This window comes from Hipposideros armiger, unplaced genomic scaffold (genome assembly GCF_001890085.2).
Source record: "Hipposideros armiger isolate ML-2016 unplaced genomic scaffold, ASM189008v1 scaffold_23, whole genome shotgun sequence".
Taxonomy (NCBI): domain Eukaryota; kingdom Metazoa; phylum Chordata; class Mammalia; order Chiroptera; family Hipposideridae; genus Hipposideros; species Hipposideros armiger.
The window spans coordinates 3,801,499-3,817,610 of record NW_017731373.1 but is presented as its reverse complement, the minus strand read 5'-3'; the positions used below and the strand labels follow the sequence as shown (position 1 = coordinate 3,817,610).

Here is a 16,112-nt window from a genome sequence, read left to right as displayed (position 1 = left end):
CCGTCGAAGGCTTTTGACGCTGGCAATTCCCATGGCGTTTTCCTAGTGCGTGCGGGCGTGGAGAGAAAACGCGGCACAACTTTCCAGTGTTTGCTAAGAGGCAGCGCACGGCCGGGAGGGCCTCTTTGCCAGGCTGATCGGACTTGAAATCTAGGGAACCTGGTTATGGATGCTGGGCCTTCAGCGGCCCCGGTGGCCCAGCAGAGAGCAGGAGTTCCATGCCTGGCACCCGGCACCCTACGCCCTGCAGTCGGGCCTAGGCCATCCAGCACGGGCATTGGGGAAGGAAAGTTGGCCAGAAAGGAGAGCTAGCACAGCCAAAAACATCGGTGTCCGGAGACAGAAACCAAGAAATGTCATTAAAAGTGCAGGCCATAAAAGAAAGAAGGCCTGAAAAGAGCTAGAGAGAAGAGGGGAGAACATGGAAATAAGAAAAAACATGCACATTTAAGCCCAGCGTTTAAAGATTCGTTGATTTCTAAAATAACAAATCTCAGTGTGATTATGAAAGACAGGCGACCTTCGACTAAATGACATATGAAAAAAAACGGAGTGGGGAGAAGGGGAGAAAATTTGGAGTAGGTTTCCGATAAAAAAAAAAAAAAAGAAGCAAGCTGAGAGATAAAAATGTCCCCCAGTGTGAACTTTATGCTTTTGAGTACTGCAGCAAACTATCATATAATGCACAAAAATGCGTTTTGGGTGAAATTATTTTTTTTAAGTAACTAAAACCAATTCTTTTCTTGAGTATGATTTTGTTTTTAAAATGTTTGGAAGTAAACCACTTGAGGAATATAAAACGAAACCAAACAAAACTTTTCAATCATCGTAATTTATTTACTGTTTAAAAATGTAGAAAATTCTAGTGTAAGTTAAAAATGTTATTTAAAGTTTCTTATTGTCAAAATTAAACGTGCTGGAAACAATTGCTTACTTCGTTTGAAATAAGGTCAATACAAAAATTGTGCAGTAAAAAGCTTATGCAATTTGAAACAGAAAAGGCCTTTATTAGAGATAAAACTCAAGGGAAAAAAAACCCCATCGGGCATATATCACAAAACTTCTGGGAATTCTTTTTTAAATCGAAAGAAATTTGTAAAATGTGTTACTAAACATAAATCTACAAGCATTCAAAATACATTTCTGGTAATAATTCACAGCATTCTATATTTCCCTCTCTGTTAAATGCAATTTTAAATATTTTGAGCTCTTGTGCCCCAAATCATAGATTTGTTCACTATCAAAAACGGACAAGAGGAAACTCCAATAAAGAGAAAATCAATGAATTAAAAAGGGTGCAGGATCTGAAAACAAACTAGCAACAATGTACGGGTACATTTAACTGTACTTAATCGCATACTCTATTTAAGTCGCCCTTCTCAGGGGTTAAATAATTTAGAATCAATAGTTCCCTTCAAAACATAATAAAATATTTACACTTGATAAAATATTAACTGATTAACAATACGGTTGTGTTGTTTATAAGAGTGTAACTGAAGTCCCGTAATCATGCTGTTGACATAAGCCTGTGAGGTTAGCAAAGTGATCCTTCGCAAAATGGAAATGATATTCAAACAGTGGTGTTTATAAAATAGCTCATTAATGACTTAGATTGAATCGCTCCAACCATTCGCATCATCAGATATAATAATAGTGACGAATCAGACAGGAAAGATCCTAGCTAAACCATTTGCATTTTTTCCCAGAAGTACTGAAGTCCTAATATCACCAATTCTTCTAAGTTCCTGGACATTGATCCGGAGGAGGATTCTGCAGTTCAATACCAAGGTAAGAAAAGAAACAGCATTATTATGGTTGTTCATATATTAATAAGAAATGCGCTGTTCCCCACTTGGGAACGGGCTCAAACTTTGACGGGGTAGTTGGTTTTTGCAACATCCCCTTTCCATTCCGACGTGAAATTACGTATAAAGAAAAAAGTTTATCGATCAAACTTACAGTTTGTTTCTTTGCAGCCAAAACCCTTTTAGCTACCACCACGAGTTGATTTACTTGAGCCACTTTTTCCTCACCGACTTGAATTGTTCATATTCTCTAACCCGTTCGTTTGGGGAGGTAGGGGGGGATGGGATTTTGGGACTAAAAATCAGGGAAAAGAAAATGCTGCCTAAAACTCCCAGGGTGGCTCCTCCAAGGTTTACTGTCCAGCTGGCTTCTTTTCTCGGCTGGGCTCCGACCGCCTCCGGAGTCGCCTCGGGCTCCTATGGAACTTGGTGGGCGGCGCCTGGATGCGGGGTTCTCCGGGATCTGGGTACTGAGACTTAGGCCAGGGGCAGGTTTCGCTTCTGGACCCTTTCTCTTCCAGAGGGTTCCCCGCCTCCCAGGTCCCTACTTTTCAGGGGATGGTCGTGCGCACGCCGCCCACCGGGTGGGTGCGGATAGTGGACCTCGGCCAGGCCCGGGGCACCACTAGACTGACGCGACTTCCCGCTGTCGGTGCACCCGAACAAAATTTCCAGCCTTGCCCCCGAGAGCGTTTCCCGAAACCGAATTTAGTTTGGCCCTCTGGCGCCGCCGTACAGTCAACGCTTCTTAAGGGGGAACGGTGGCTCAGGCAGCGAGATGTGGGGAGTCCTCGGGGTCCGGGGGATAGGGAAGAAGAGCCAAGGTGTGCGGGAAGGACAGGAGGTGCGGCCAACTGAGAGGGCTTCACCGACCTCAAGGCAAGCGGGGTCGCGTCCACATTTTTCCGCCCCAGGTCGGGACCGCGAGTGTCAGCCGGCGCCCGGGGCGTCTCGCGGGGGCCGCGTCCCCTGTCCACGTGCGTTTCTTTAAGGAGGTCTCGCGCCTAAGCGGGACCTCGGGGACAAAAGCGCGGCCAGAGCCTGGCCTGCTCCGCAAGTGCCTGCGCCACCTTAAATGAACACCGCGGCCGGAGCCTGGCTGCGGACCGCCGGGGCCGCGGGAGTCTGCAAAAGTTTGTGGCTCAGTGACGCCGTCGCGGGACCTGCTGGAGACGCCCCCGCGCGGCCTCCCCAGGGACGGAGCGTCTGGGTCCTCACCGCACAGCTCCGCCGCGCTCGCAGCCCCTGCAGGGCCCGAGCCCCTCGGGATCCCAGGAGTCCCAGCCCCGCAGTCGGAGGACAGACAGTCCCACTGCCCTTGCCGCCACCTCGTCACAGCCTCCAGGCGGCCTGGGCTGCGCTGCTCGAGATGTCGCCGGCGCTGCGAGCGCTCCAGGGACGTCAGCCAGGGATGCCCCCCGCCCTGCGCCCCCCACACAGCTCTCTTCCCGGTGCCCCCCGCGGCCCGGCCGGCAGTGCCGGTGCTCCTGCCGTTTGGGACACCCGGGCTATTGTTCTGGACCCGCGGCGGTGCCGGCTCTGAGGGCGAAGCGGCCTTCCCCGCGCGTGCGGCGGCGCGGCGGGCCCGGACAGCTGGCTCCGCGCGGAGGGGGAGCGCTCAGGCACCGGGAAAAGTTGCTCGGAGGGGCGGAGGCGGTGGGTGGTGGGCGGAGGCGGTGGGTGGGGGAGGCGATAGCCCTCCTATCTCCAAAGTCGAAAGTACTCGGCGCAGTTAGCAGAGCCCCGAGCGGAGGCAGCCGCGGCCGTCTCCTGCGCGCGGGTCTGCGCCTCCTCAAGGAGACGAGGCCACCGGCGTCTGCCTCGTCGCTGCCGCCTCCGCGCCGGGACGAGCGCGCCTAGGGGCTGGGCGAGGCGGCCGCGCCCTGGACCCGCCGCGAGGAGGAGGACCGGAGCCCGCTCGCACCGGGAGCACCCACCCACCGGCCGCGGCCACCGCTGCGCGCGGCACTTGGTTCTCTCCATCGGTCCTCCACCGCCCCGCGCGCGGTCCTCGCCACACCGCTCTCCCACCGGCGACTCTCCTCTTCTTCCTCCTCCTCCCTCGCTGCTGCCTCCCACCCGCCCTCGCGGGTCCCTCTGCCTCCTCCGCAGCCCCGCCGCTGTTGGGTCGCCAGGCTCACAGCGATTGATTGATTGATGTTTAATTTCCTGCCAGGCGGGGTCCCCCTCCCCCGGCAACCTCCCCAGCCCTCCTCCCCGCCCCCCACTCTCCTTCATTGCGGCGGACCATTCTGGCTCGGGTTTAGATTTTTCCCCCCCAACCCCTATCCCGAAATAACCCAGAGACTTCCCCTACCCCCACCCCAAATTATTATTTTGAAGGCGCTAGATCTGGGGACAGAAAGGGGGAGGGGGAGAAATAGGAAACCGAGGACAACCCAAAAGGACTCACTTTGCCTGATGACTCAACGCAACTAATAATCATCTCCCTCTCAGTGTGTCTCTCTCTGCGGCTTGTCAGCGAGTCCGGTTCCGGCTGCTGGCGGCGGCGGCCGAGAGAGGAGAGGCTAGAGGTGACAGCTTGGGCGGCTGCCGCGTTTCCTCCCGCGCGCGGTCCTGAGTCCCTGCGCCTCCTCGGCTCCGGGTGGCACCGGCCCTAAGGCTCCGGCCGCGCCTCCTCGAGAGCTAGCAGCCTTGCGAAGTGGCGGCCCCCGCCCGCCTGCGCCGCGTCCCAGTTCTCAGCCCTCTGTCTCCAGAACCGGTCTCCTTCCCGAAGGTGTGAAAAGGCTTTTTTCAACCTCCTCTCTTCTCCCCCCTCCTCCACTGTCCCCTCCCCCGCTCGCTCGGGTGCCCCTTTGAAGGAGCCCTCCTTTCCTTCTCCTCCTCCTCCCCCTCCCCCCCCAATCATCATCATCATAACAACCATCTCCGCACTAGAAGACACCCTGACCCAGGACCGTAAGCGTTAGGACCTGGGGAAGAGGCAAGGGGAAGGATTAAAGAGAAAGGAAGACTAGGAGAACACTGCAAGGCAAATCACCAGAAACTTTCCACCCTGGATTCTCTACTTTTGCTCCATGGACAGAGCCCCAGCCAGCCAAGTTACAGACAGACCGTGAGCAGTAAGTACTCAGGGCGAGAGCTTCCGCGCCGCGCTCGGGAGCCCGGGGAAGCCCCGGGTCCGGCTAAGTTCCCCCGGCGCACCTCTAGCCCTCTGCCACAGCGCAGCCCGGGAGTGCGGACGGGATCCTCTCCCGCACCCCTCCCGCTCCGTCTCCGCACCTCTCGCATCTTTTCCCTCACCTCCCCTCTGCCACCCCCACCTTGTCTTCTTGAGCCGTTGCGACGCAGCTTCTCCCACAGCGAGAGCGCCCGAGAGGATTCCCAGCGCACTTTGTTGTGCCGGGTTCCTGTTTTTCCGGGATGTCAGTGACAGTGTGAATGCTGTTTCATCAGGTGTTTCCCCCTCCTTCTCTGCCTTCTCTGCCTACCCCCCCCCCCAAAAAAAAATCCAGGGGTGCGGAGATCTGCGGGTTCCGTGAGGAGAGCGCTGCCAGCCAAGCGACCCAAAGGAAAACTTTTTGGAGAGATTTAAAAATTGGGGTTGATAAAGGCTGCTCCTGCACCTGATAATTTAAATGCTTTTTTGGCTTTTGTGTTTAATGCTGAAGAGCTTTTTTAAAAAAAAAACCCTTTAGGATCGGATGAAGATAAGAGCATTCCAAAATACTAACGATTGTAGCCTCCGCCCTTGTGATGAAGGTTGTGCTTCTGGAGGTTATTCTGATAAATACCTCCAAGTGTTTTTGGATGCTTATTAATGTAGAATTAGGGTTAATTTTGCAAAAACTGTGTGTATGTAAGTGTGTCTCAAGACTGGTCCGTAAAGATGAAACGCGGGGACTCGGGGTCCTTTTGCCAGGCCTTTTGGCTCCTGCTTCGCCATTCACAGCGCATTTGTCATGTGTTTTATCCTGCTTCTTATAGACTTGTGTACATGTCCCCACTCCGTCCTTGTGTGGGGGAGATGTCATTTTATGAAGTTCACTTCTCCGGAAACTCCGACCCCCAGACTGTGAGGGTGTCGCACCTGGGAACGGTTTATGCCTGTCCTGTCCCAATGGATGGGCCACTTTTGGGCGCCCCTGGGCGCAGGCCCCAAAGTTATCAACGAGGGCTACTCCTGGGGATAGCGACTGGGCCGAGTCGCTGCACCCCAAGCTCTGGGCTTACTTTGGGCCGCCCAGTGTAAGGTTGGGACTTCCCGGCTCGGGCCCCTTGGGCAGCGTGGGAGGAAGTTTGTGTGGCTGTGGTGCATCGCTTTGCCACTGGCCTGAACGTCTATCACGTGTGTGAGCGGTTTTCCCTCTTTTTTTCTTCCCTCCCCTTTCCCTCCCCCCGCCCCCTCCCTAGGTCCCTGTGCGTTTTATTGCGACCTGCCGGTGGGAACTTTGTCTCCGAGTCGGAGCAGCATGGAGCGGCGGAGCGAGAGCCCGTGTCTGCGGGACAGCCCCGACCGGCGGAGCGGCAGCCCCGACGTCAAGGGGCCTCCTCCGGTGAAGGTGGCCCGGCTGGAGCAGAACGGCAGCCCCATGGGAGCCCGCGGGAGGCCCAACGGCGCCGTGGCCAAAGCCGTGGGAGGTAACAGCCCCTAGCGAGGAGGCGCGCGCACCCGGCGGCCCGGTGATAATGGCCCGGGTGTCAGGGTTCAGGTTGATTAGGCGCTGTCGCGGTGTAGGATTACAGGAAGTGAATTCCAGGTTGCCAAATAATACCCCCGTCGCCTCTCATCTGCAACTGGTAGCTTCATCTTGAGTTAAAACAAGAAAGTGGTTTACCCAGAGGGTGGCATTTTTTGGGCACTTTGCCACTGTGTGCTGAGGTGTTGGCAGGTTTATGTCACAGCCAGCTAACTGTTTCTAGATTTTCCTAGAGAGTTTTTAGTGATTTAACTCTTTTTCCTTGCCTCAGAGTATCTGTTGTAGGGATGAAGTTTAGGTGCATTCGCTTTTGTGGACTCGTCTTTAATGCTAGGGCTAGTACAGGAACCAGAGTGTTGTTACTTTGTAGTTAGGTCAGTGCTTTGAGACAAATGAGTAACAAGTGGGAACTTTTCCTACCACATTTCAAGTGTGAAATAAAGACTCATTATGAATCTATCAGACCCTTAGAGGCTTTATTTAATGCTACTGTTTCCTACAAAGTTTAAAGTCATGCATTTGTAACTTTGTTGTGAATTATAGCATAATAGGTAAAAAATAGCATTATTGGGGGACATGCTGTTTCCCTTTCCAAGAAACATTATTTAAACAAAATCTTCTGTAGTTTTTACTACTCAAACAACTACTTTCTTTTAAAGTGGCTAGAAAAAATAATTTTATAAAATGAAGATATGCAAGATATTGAAATATTAAAACATTTTGAGGTTTATATGCCATTTGCTTAGTTGTTTTTTTACAAAAAAAATGCAGTTTTACATGGTATGTAGTTTTATTGTGTTCGGGATAAATCACTAGTTTAAATTTTTGGCTTCTAAAGTTTTTTTTTGTCCTAATATTTTCAGTAGTAGCCTATTGAATATAATTCTTGATATTAGCCTGCCCGAAATGATACAAAACCCTGATAAAAGTTGGTGATAAGCTCCAACTCCATGTTCTAATAGCCATAGTATATATTTTGAAGTAAACACTTAACTCTACATGTCCACTCTCTTTTAAAGAGTTAAAAATAGACATTTTATAAAGTGACAGGTTTTTATTTTTACGTATTCTGCTATTACTGTTTCTTAATGGTAGACATGGAGGATGGTTTGCCTTAATTCCTTATATTAATCATCTCCCCTGAGAAACACTCCTTCTCTCAATTTGTAAAGCTTTAAAAAAATTATTTGGCTATAGATTATGGCTTATATATTCCATTTTATGGACTTGAAGATATACTTTAATGAAGCAAAAGAAAACTTGATAGTTCTATGACCCGTTTTTTAAAAGGGGTGTTCATTAAAGTGCTGTCTTGAGACTGGAACAATAACTTCAGACTTGTCATTTCATCTTTTAGTATATGCACGTAAGAAAGAAAAATCTATAGTGAATGTGGTAGAACCAAATGTGACATGACATGAAATGTGCTGATAATGTTTGATTAAAAATCTCTTGGAAATCTTTGGAGGGGATGCATAAAGAAAAAACTTGGACTTGAAATTTTTATTTATTTCTGAAGACCTAACAAAATTCACTAAATTGAGAGAAGTCTTTACATATTTTAGAATGTAATTGTTAATAATTGTGCTTCTCTAAAATAAGTCCCTCCCACCCCCAATGTTATATTGAACTATGAAAGAAACTGCCTAATTTTGTTGACCAGGACTACTTTTAGTGTAAAAAAGTAGTTACTTTTCATATTTTCTGAGACTACAATTCACGTTTGACAACTTATTATAAATTTGATATAAACTAAAATTATTAAGTCTTGATGAATAATAGATTTGCTTGAACAATCTGCTTTAGTCACTTTTTCTGAGCTCTAACTTCATTTAGTAATATCAAAGTTCTTACTAGCTGCTTCCTAAACTGAAAATAAAGATGACATTATTTTGTCTCAACAAGTACCATTTATAATGCTTAATAGTAAAGTGGTTAAAATACTTTACATATGGTAGAGTTTAAAAGATTTTTTTTTAAAAGAAAGATTTTACTCTATATATAGCATAATAGGTTGTTTGGAAAGATTTTAATTTAGAAAGCTTTAAAACTATAACAACTTAGAACATAAAATTTCAATAATACAAAGTTTTCTTATTGAATGTTAATGATTATTTTAGGGGTTTACGTTTATATATACAGTAGTTTCCACATGTACATTAATGATTTCATTTCTTTGTAACTTTTAATCATGTATATAAATTGGAGAAAAGCAAAGCTTTTAAAAATGCACATTATAAATTTTAGAAAATGTTTAAAATATATTTCTAGTTAGCAGTTCTTGATAATTGAAAGATTTGGGGGTGGGGGGAATATAGAGTAAATAAAAATAGATTATATTTCTATCACCCTACCTACTTTTGTTTCAATTTTCTTTATGAAGCAATATAGTAAGTATAGACAACTACAAAAATATTTGTAGCTCTGCATCTTTTATTTTGATTTTCAGATATATTGCAGTCTTATCAATATTGTAAAGATGGCTATAATAATGTTTTTAAAATAGAGTTCAAAATTTGGGAGGGTGTGTTTGTTAATCTTTAGTGATTTTCTTTCTTAAAAGCTCCCCCCTAAAAATAGCGGAAATCATTAAGTTAATTAGTTGCCCAATAAAATGGCAGTTTATCTTACTGTAGCTTTTGATAAACAAGCGAATAAATGTTTCTGAATGCATTGGTTGCAATAGTAAATTGTTTGGTTGTTAGTCTACTTTTTTAGGGAGAGAGAGTTTGCTATGTTTTTTGGTGAGAACTAAGAGCTCATAAGAAAGACATTATTTTAGTGTCTGGATTTAACTAGTTGAGGTGGTAGATACACTATAATAGCCTTCAAGGTTGTGTTTTAATAGGGGACTTAAAAGTTAGTGAATTGTTTACAATGTGGTTAGCTTTAGAAGACTATAAGAAAGTAGATCAGTTTTGCTTTGTCTTTCCAACACTTTCTAGGATGTTTTTGCTCTTATCTAAGCAATGTTTTAAAGCATGTATGTAATAAAATATAAGTGCTCAGATGTGTACGACAATCAGCTTTTATAGAAAGTCCTTAGGAAAGAAAAAAAAAGGCTAATATCTCTTTAAAAAACATATGAAGGCTGGGAGAGAGTTTAGAGCAAGCTAGAGCACCGTGGTGTTGACAGCTTTATATCCCTGCTGGGTAACATTCACTTACTAGAATTGGCGTCCCCTCTCAGCTAGTAATTCACTCCATAAGGATTTTGAAAAAGGATGATTAATGGTGGGGAAATTTATATGTGTGAAATTGGTGATTAAAACTTAACATATCTATTTGAAGATTTAGAAAAATAAAAGATTATTAAGGATGACGAGGATAAGAATCGATGATCCTTTTTACCACTATTAGCATAAGTACCTGAAGTGTTCTGCTGTATGTAATGCTTCAGCCATGCATCTTACAGCCTGAAATGAAAGTGATGCCAGTCAAGTTTCCAGAGGCAGCAAGGCGCTCTGCTGAAAGGCATTGGCCAGTTGTGCTTTAATAGCAATAAATTATTGTGCTTCATTCATTGTTAACACAAGCAGTTTCATTTTTTTAATGTTTGGTTTAAAGAAGAACTTTCAGACAGCTTTATTTAAACTGAATGAACAGCGCTTGAGCATACCAGATGGTGTATTTGCTGATAGGAGGCATTAAACATCAGAAATCTTTTTGATATTTTTCATTTTCCTGTGAATTTTGATGATTTTAATGGTATTAAATGTTCTAGATTTTTACAGGAAAATGTTTAAACAGTGGGAATAGCTTTTAGAGATATTTGCTTTTTTTTGGGGGGGGGAGAAAGAATTAGTTTTTAAAATAATTTAATTTTGTTAAAGAGTTGTCTGTTGAAATTGTCTTATGATGAGTTGACCAGAAGTAGATCTATTCTCGCTACCAGGCAGCTGTTTCAAGAATACAACTCTTGTTCCAAGGAGAAAAAAAAAAAAAAAAATTTATTCAATACACTTTGATGTATTCAAATAGGAAAGCAAATGTGATCATGATTGTTGGGCAGGGCCTCATTCAGAGATGAGCATTGTCTGCAACAACAGCTAGTCTGTCTACTTGGGGAACATTTCCTTTTCAATTAAGAGCAAAGGAAATGCAGTTCAGGTTAGGTGTCCTCACCATATTAGCAGTTGTAGAGAGACAGTTTGCTTTTTGAAAGGGGTACAGATATGAAAGAGTATAGATATTGATGTATTGAGATGTATCAAATACTTAGAAATTTAGAAACCTATTGTCAACATGGGAAAAATGGAGACAACATTCATTTTAGTCAAGGATGAACACCATTATGCTTGTCGGGAGAAATCATGTTATTACTTCAAAAGAGAAAAGATTATATTTTACTCTTCCACTCCACTTTTTTTTTTTTTTTTAAGGGTTTAAAATCTTTTAAATAGAATGAACTTAGGCTTTGGGGTCATCCAACAATCTAACATGTCCTCTGTAGTTTTGCTGAGGTAGAAAAATAGCCCTTCTCTAAAGTGTTTTTAGTCCTTGGCCTGTTATTAAAATAAAGATATACTTGGTTAAAAAAAAATATATGCAATGGAACATACACATTAAACAGAACATAGGGTATCCGCCCCTCAAGTCCTGAGCATAATTTGATGTTTTGAGTAGTTTTGGAAGCCTTATGTTCCATCAGCAGAAACCCACTGACCATTATATATTCAAGATCATCTGCAGTGAAATGTGTGTGTATGTGTGTACACATTGGAACTACAGAGATGTCCCTTAAGGCATCTGTTTTTTAACCCTTGTAGAAAATAAGCAATATCCTCCTTTCCCAGGGGGTTGTGACTGGCAGAATCAGTCTCTACATCCTAGATTTCCTGTGTTGTCTTCTCTTGTTTTTTGAATATATCTGTAGGGAGGGAAACAGACTAATCATCATTTATTAGATATCTGGAAATCTGAATGAGTTATTTTAAGAATATGGAAATCAGTTTTATCCCAGGCAAGACACGGTAATTATTTGGTATATCTGATAAGCAGTCAAGTTTGGTGGTTACACTTCGATAATTTAAATTCCACTCCCCCCCACCTTTAAAAAAAAAACACCAAAAACGAACTTAGTGTAGAGACAGTTTATATGTGTATTTCAAAAAAGATAAATTAATAGGGCTAGATGCATTCCAAATTGTATTATTTTCCTTGGTCTTTTTAGAGTTCTTAGGTTTCTGTTGAGATAAAAATGACCCAATTTCTCAACATTGGAAAAGTTTTTTATAACTAATAATCTAATATTCAGTGCATGTAATATGTACATAGCTGTTTTATTTCAGGAAGCCAAACTTTATCCTTTCTAGCATGTAAACAAATAAAAAGTCGTTCTTTATATTCTTTTATCTAATAAATAGACTTTATTTTTAAGCTATATATGTAAAGTGTGGTAACATAGTAGTTTTTACTATCTTCCTTACATGAATACGGAGATACAATGGCATTTTGGAACATATTTAAGGATGAAGCATTTGACAAAAGTTGTGTGTGTAACAGTTTGTCAGTGAAAAGTGACAAGTGGGAAATGACAAATGAAATGTTGGCATCATCACTCTTTATTTTGATAAAATGTCTCAATTTGCAGCGATATAATACTGTTTCATATTATTTCATGAGTTGTGTGAGATGCACAAGGAAATTTAGATTTTGTGAACGGAAAATTAGCAGCCCAAACTCTCTTTTCAGAAGCTTTGGCAGCAAGTCCCTCCACCTCCCAACTCCCCAAGAATAAGAACAGCAGTGAAATGTTGGCTCTAACCCATACATTTTAACTCATTAGTTTTTGGAAGAAAAAAATGAAAGAAAGAAAGAAAGAAAGAAAGAAAGAAAGAAAGAAAGAAAGAAAGAAAGAAAGAAAGAACTGAAAATGGTTTTAAGTAGGAGACCTTTATGCTTAGCTGGAAAAATGAAGAAGAGAGTTTTGTCTTTAGTTTCTATTCTTTTCCTTATAGCAATTTTCAAATGAATGATTTCCCTCAGCTGACTGATTGTATGGAGCCTTTCTGACTTCCAATCACCGCTGCTGCTCTCCAGCATTAATTTAGGGTGCCAGTAAGAAGAGCTGTGCATTCCTTTGATTTTAAAGTGCAATAGAGATTTGAGAATGTCTGTGTGTTAAAAATGGATTTTTATATACAAAGTATTCATCATCCTACTACTTACGAGTAATATGATAGATATTTCAAAGCCAAAGCAGGCGGCCCTGAGTGGAATTGAGGTATGAGTTAAAACAAAAGCCAGTTGAGGACTTACAGATTTCCAAAAAAACACAGCCATAGCCTCTGCAGTGTGTTAATTTCCATTTTCTGGAGTCACATTGGTTCCCTTATTGTCAGTGATCAACCAAACATTTATTTGCTTCTTTTTCATGAAACAAGCCCCACAGCACTTCATGCTGCACAGTGTTTATGTGAAAATATTCCATGGTGGAGTTTTCAAAATCATGATAGTCCAGCTATATAATATTTTTTTTTGGTTTTCAATTAACAGAATTGTTTTTCTATTTAATAGCAAGTGACTTAAAAATTGTGGTAAATCAGTATAGTTAAGTGGCAGTGAAAGGCTGCATCAGGAATTATCTTCTACAACTTGTCTCTTTTGCTTCTCATTTGCAAAGTCTTGCTTATTCCAGATTTTTAAAAAACTAGGTAAAAATGACCTTATGGAATAAATGTGCCTTAGATATATAATTATGGTAATTGGATTCATAGTATGTATTTTTTTATTTTTAATCAACGTAAATACCTTTAAAACCTGAAAATAAACTAGAGAATGTAATAGTTACTAGTTTGACAAATGCTTGACACGAAGAGAAAAGCGTTAATATAAATTTCAAGAATTTGAACCTTGAAATAAAGTTATCAACAAATTATGCCAGTCTTATATTGTAGTAAAAATATTCTTTATTTGTGGTTATGACACCTTAGGATAATAAAACTCTGAGATAAATATATTTCAACTTTAGTTGCTCCTAGTATTATTACTATTTGCTAGTGTATAATGCAGATTTGGTTTTGCTCTTAACTAGTTGCCTTATCATTGGAATGGAGTTCTATCTTAGCACAGTAGGTTATTAAACTGTAGCATAACGTAACACAAAGATCAAAAAGTCAAGGGGAAACACTGCAAGCTACCACTTATGAAAAGGGATGCATTTCATATCAGACTGGTGCCCACTGATGGTTGCACAGTTACAGAAATGTGCACAGCAGCTTAGGGACTTCCTTTATTTTGTTGAAGATTTGCACAGATATGAAAAAATTTAATAGAAACTCTAGTTACAGCAAATGTTTTTTGGAACACTGAGATTTGACAAAGGTGATTTGTAGTTTTCATAGCAATAATTTGAAATTCATCACATTAAGCACAGACCTTTTTCTTTCTTTTAAAACTATATCTTTGACTTGTTTTTGTATTTGGCTGGAAAGTAAGTGTATCAGTTCCTTTATAACTGAATAAGATCGATTTTCCAATTTCCTTATTCCCTATATTAAAATTACATACATTTATTGCATTGACTACAATTATTTTTACATGTAAGGGAAGGCAAAATTAATAGCTTATTAGGAAAACGCATTCATATCAAAACTCTTCAAATAGCAGTATTTCCAAACCTTTTTTTGTTGTTGTTAACAGAATAAGAACTTTCTTTTGTCATAATCCAAAGATGTTAAGAGAGCAGCATGATAAATGTCTCTTTAAGTGTTGTAGTAAAAGAAAATGACTTGCCTTCTGAGGCAGTGGAGAGTTTATGTTGTTTTGGACCCATTTCCCAAGCAGTGATCGAAAACAGATTACAATAACAATTATACAGTCAGAAGATGCAATATCCATTTCTGCTTTAATTGAGTGAAAGAATAATAAAAACATCATTAAGAAAAATGAGGTGGACCTGTCACACCATGTACAAATTTTTAGTCGTGGAGAAGATGCAGAATAACTGAAGTGCTTTTCACTTACTTTGTTGTGTTTATTAGCTAAAATCTGTTTTGGGGAGAGATCATCTGGTTCTGGCTCCTCCCTGGGAAGGACAGAGCGGAGCCCTTGGGAGATGGTTGGTTGGGAGACATTAAAAGTGCTCATTGATTTTGTCTTCATATGCAGTTTGAGAAGGGAAATCACATTTGCTTATATTCTATGTAAGGTATAACTGCTTTTTTTTTTTCCCTTTTTTCACCTGTGTAAATGGAAGTCAAAAGTGATGAATGTTTCTCTTGTTATAGAGCCCTGCCAAGCAAGGGTTAGGTGTTCGGGCCTGCTGTTCTTTCTCCTCTGGAGGTCAAAACCAGGCTGAGGGGAGGGAGAGAGTTGAAGGTGAATAATGAGCACCCTTATTTCTTCTCAGCACACGTGGGGTTGTGGAGCACTCTGAGTTTCCATGTGGGTGGAAATGTTAGCATCACCTGACATTCACTCAGGTGACATAGACTGTCACCTGAGATGCCTCTGCTCTGGCCTCCATCTGCAAACCCTGGAACCATTAAATCCATACTCCTTCTCATTGCCGAGTCTCCAGCCCTCAGTCCCCAGAGTGGAGCTTTCAGCAACTTGGAGCGAACCGGCCGGCAGCAGCCAAAATCAGTGGCTAGTGTTCTTTCACTCTAGGCTGTGTTTCTTACTCTATTCATAGAAATTGTGATCTCCTGGAAACTTGGGTGATGACAGTGGTGTTAGCCCATACAGTGGAGTTAACCCCTGCTCTACTAACGCTGCAAATAATGTTGGCCATCAGAACAGCTGGGGCCCAAGGTTGGAGTCTGTTGACAGAGTTAGAGGACAATATTTCTGTCATCTGCAGCTAAGAGTTTTCTTGGGGTAAATATTTAAAAATCTTTCTGAGGGTGGCAAAATGAAAGGAGTAAGATAGGCAGTAAAACCCTTCCTGGTGGAGGTCTCAGTCCCAGGACTGTCCCAAGCATAATCCCCTTTAGAGCGGAATTTATATCTAACAGCTCAAAAGACTTAAAAAAAAAATCAGTCCAGAGAGTCTAGTTAATAGTGCTTTCATTAAAATACTTTTGTCAGCGAAGCGTTTTTCAGTTTTAACATTTACATAACCTAATAGCGTTGACAAATGCCACGAGCTTTAAGGGTCTATTAGTGGTTCTGTTCTTCTGGACTTTATAACTTAAACCTAAACATTAATTCTGGGTGGAACTTGGCATAATGTCTTTTTGCCTTGGAGGGGATTTTTGTTGTACAATAAAAAAAAAAAAAAAAGCTTTTTTTTTTTTTTTCATACAGTCACCTTCTCCATGTCTCTCCTCCTCTGAGTAAATAGCAGTTAAATAGTCAAGGTTTTAAAAGGGCTTATTTAATAATAAAAAAAAGGAGTGGTTATTTTAGGTGAATTTAACAATTTTCCATTAGTTCACATTGCAAACTAGTGCTTTTGATATTAACAAGCAAGATCTGTGAGACTGATAATGCAATGAAATATCTCTTTCTTTCTCTGTCATTTACGAAAGTCGTGTGGTAACATTTTGCTTTTACAAAATTATATTTGATGACCCTCAAACCTTATAAATCAGTTACTTGTCTTCTTTATTTGAAACCGAGAGACAAAAAAATTCTTTATTTTACATCCCCTGAAATTATAACATTGACTAGAAGGAAAGAAGTTGAAATCTCACTATTA

General features: G+C 42.2%; 1 protein-coding gene across 3 annotated transcripts in view; it reads left to right on the top strand.

Annotated features, from left to right (window-relative positions):
- The first annotated feature begins 873 nt into the window (after positions 1–873).
- SATB2 (SATB homeobox 2) overlaps positions 874–16,112 on the top strand; it is a 178,803-nt gene continuing 163,564 nt past the window's right edge. Inside the window, exons 1-3 of one of the 3 annotated variants that reach the window (XM_019635769.1) lie at positions 4,070–4,542; positions 4,704–4,888; positions 6,180–6,407. In XM_019635769.1, coding sequence (XP_019491314.1) covers positions 6,239–6,407 — 169 coding nt within the window. In that variant the 5' untranslated portion in view covers positions 4,070–4,542; positions 4,704–4,888; positions 6,180–6,238. Of the gene's footprint in view, positions 1,789–4,069; positions 4,543–4,703; positions 4,889–6,179; positions 6,408–16,112 lie in introns of those variants that run through there. The other 2 variants (XM_019635771.1, XM_019635770.1) reach the window with 2 other exon arrangements.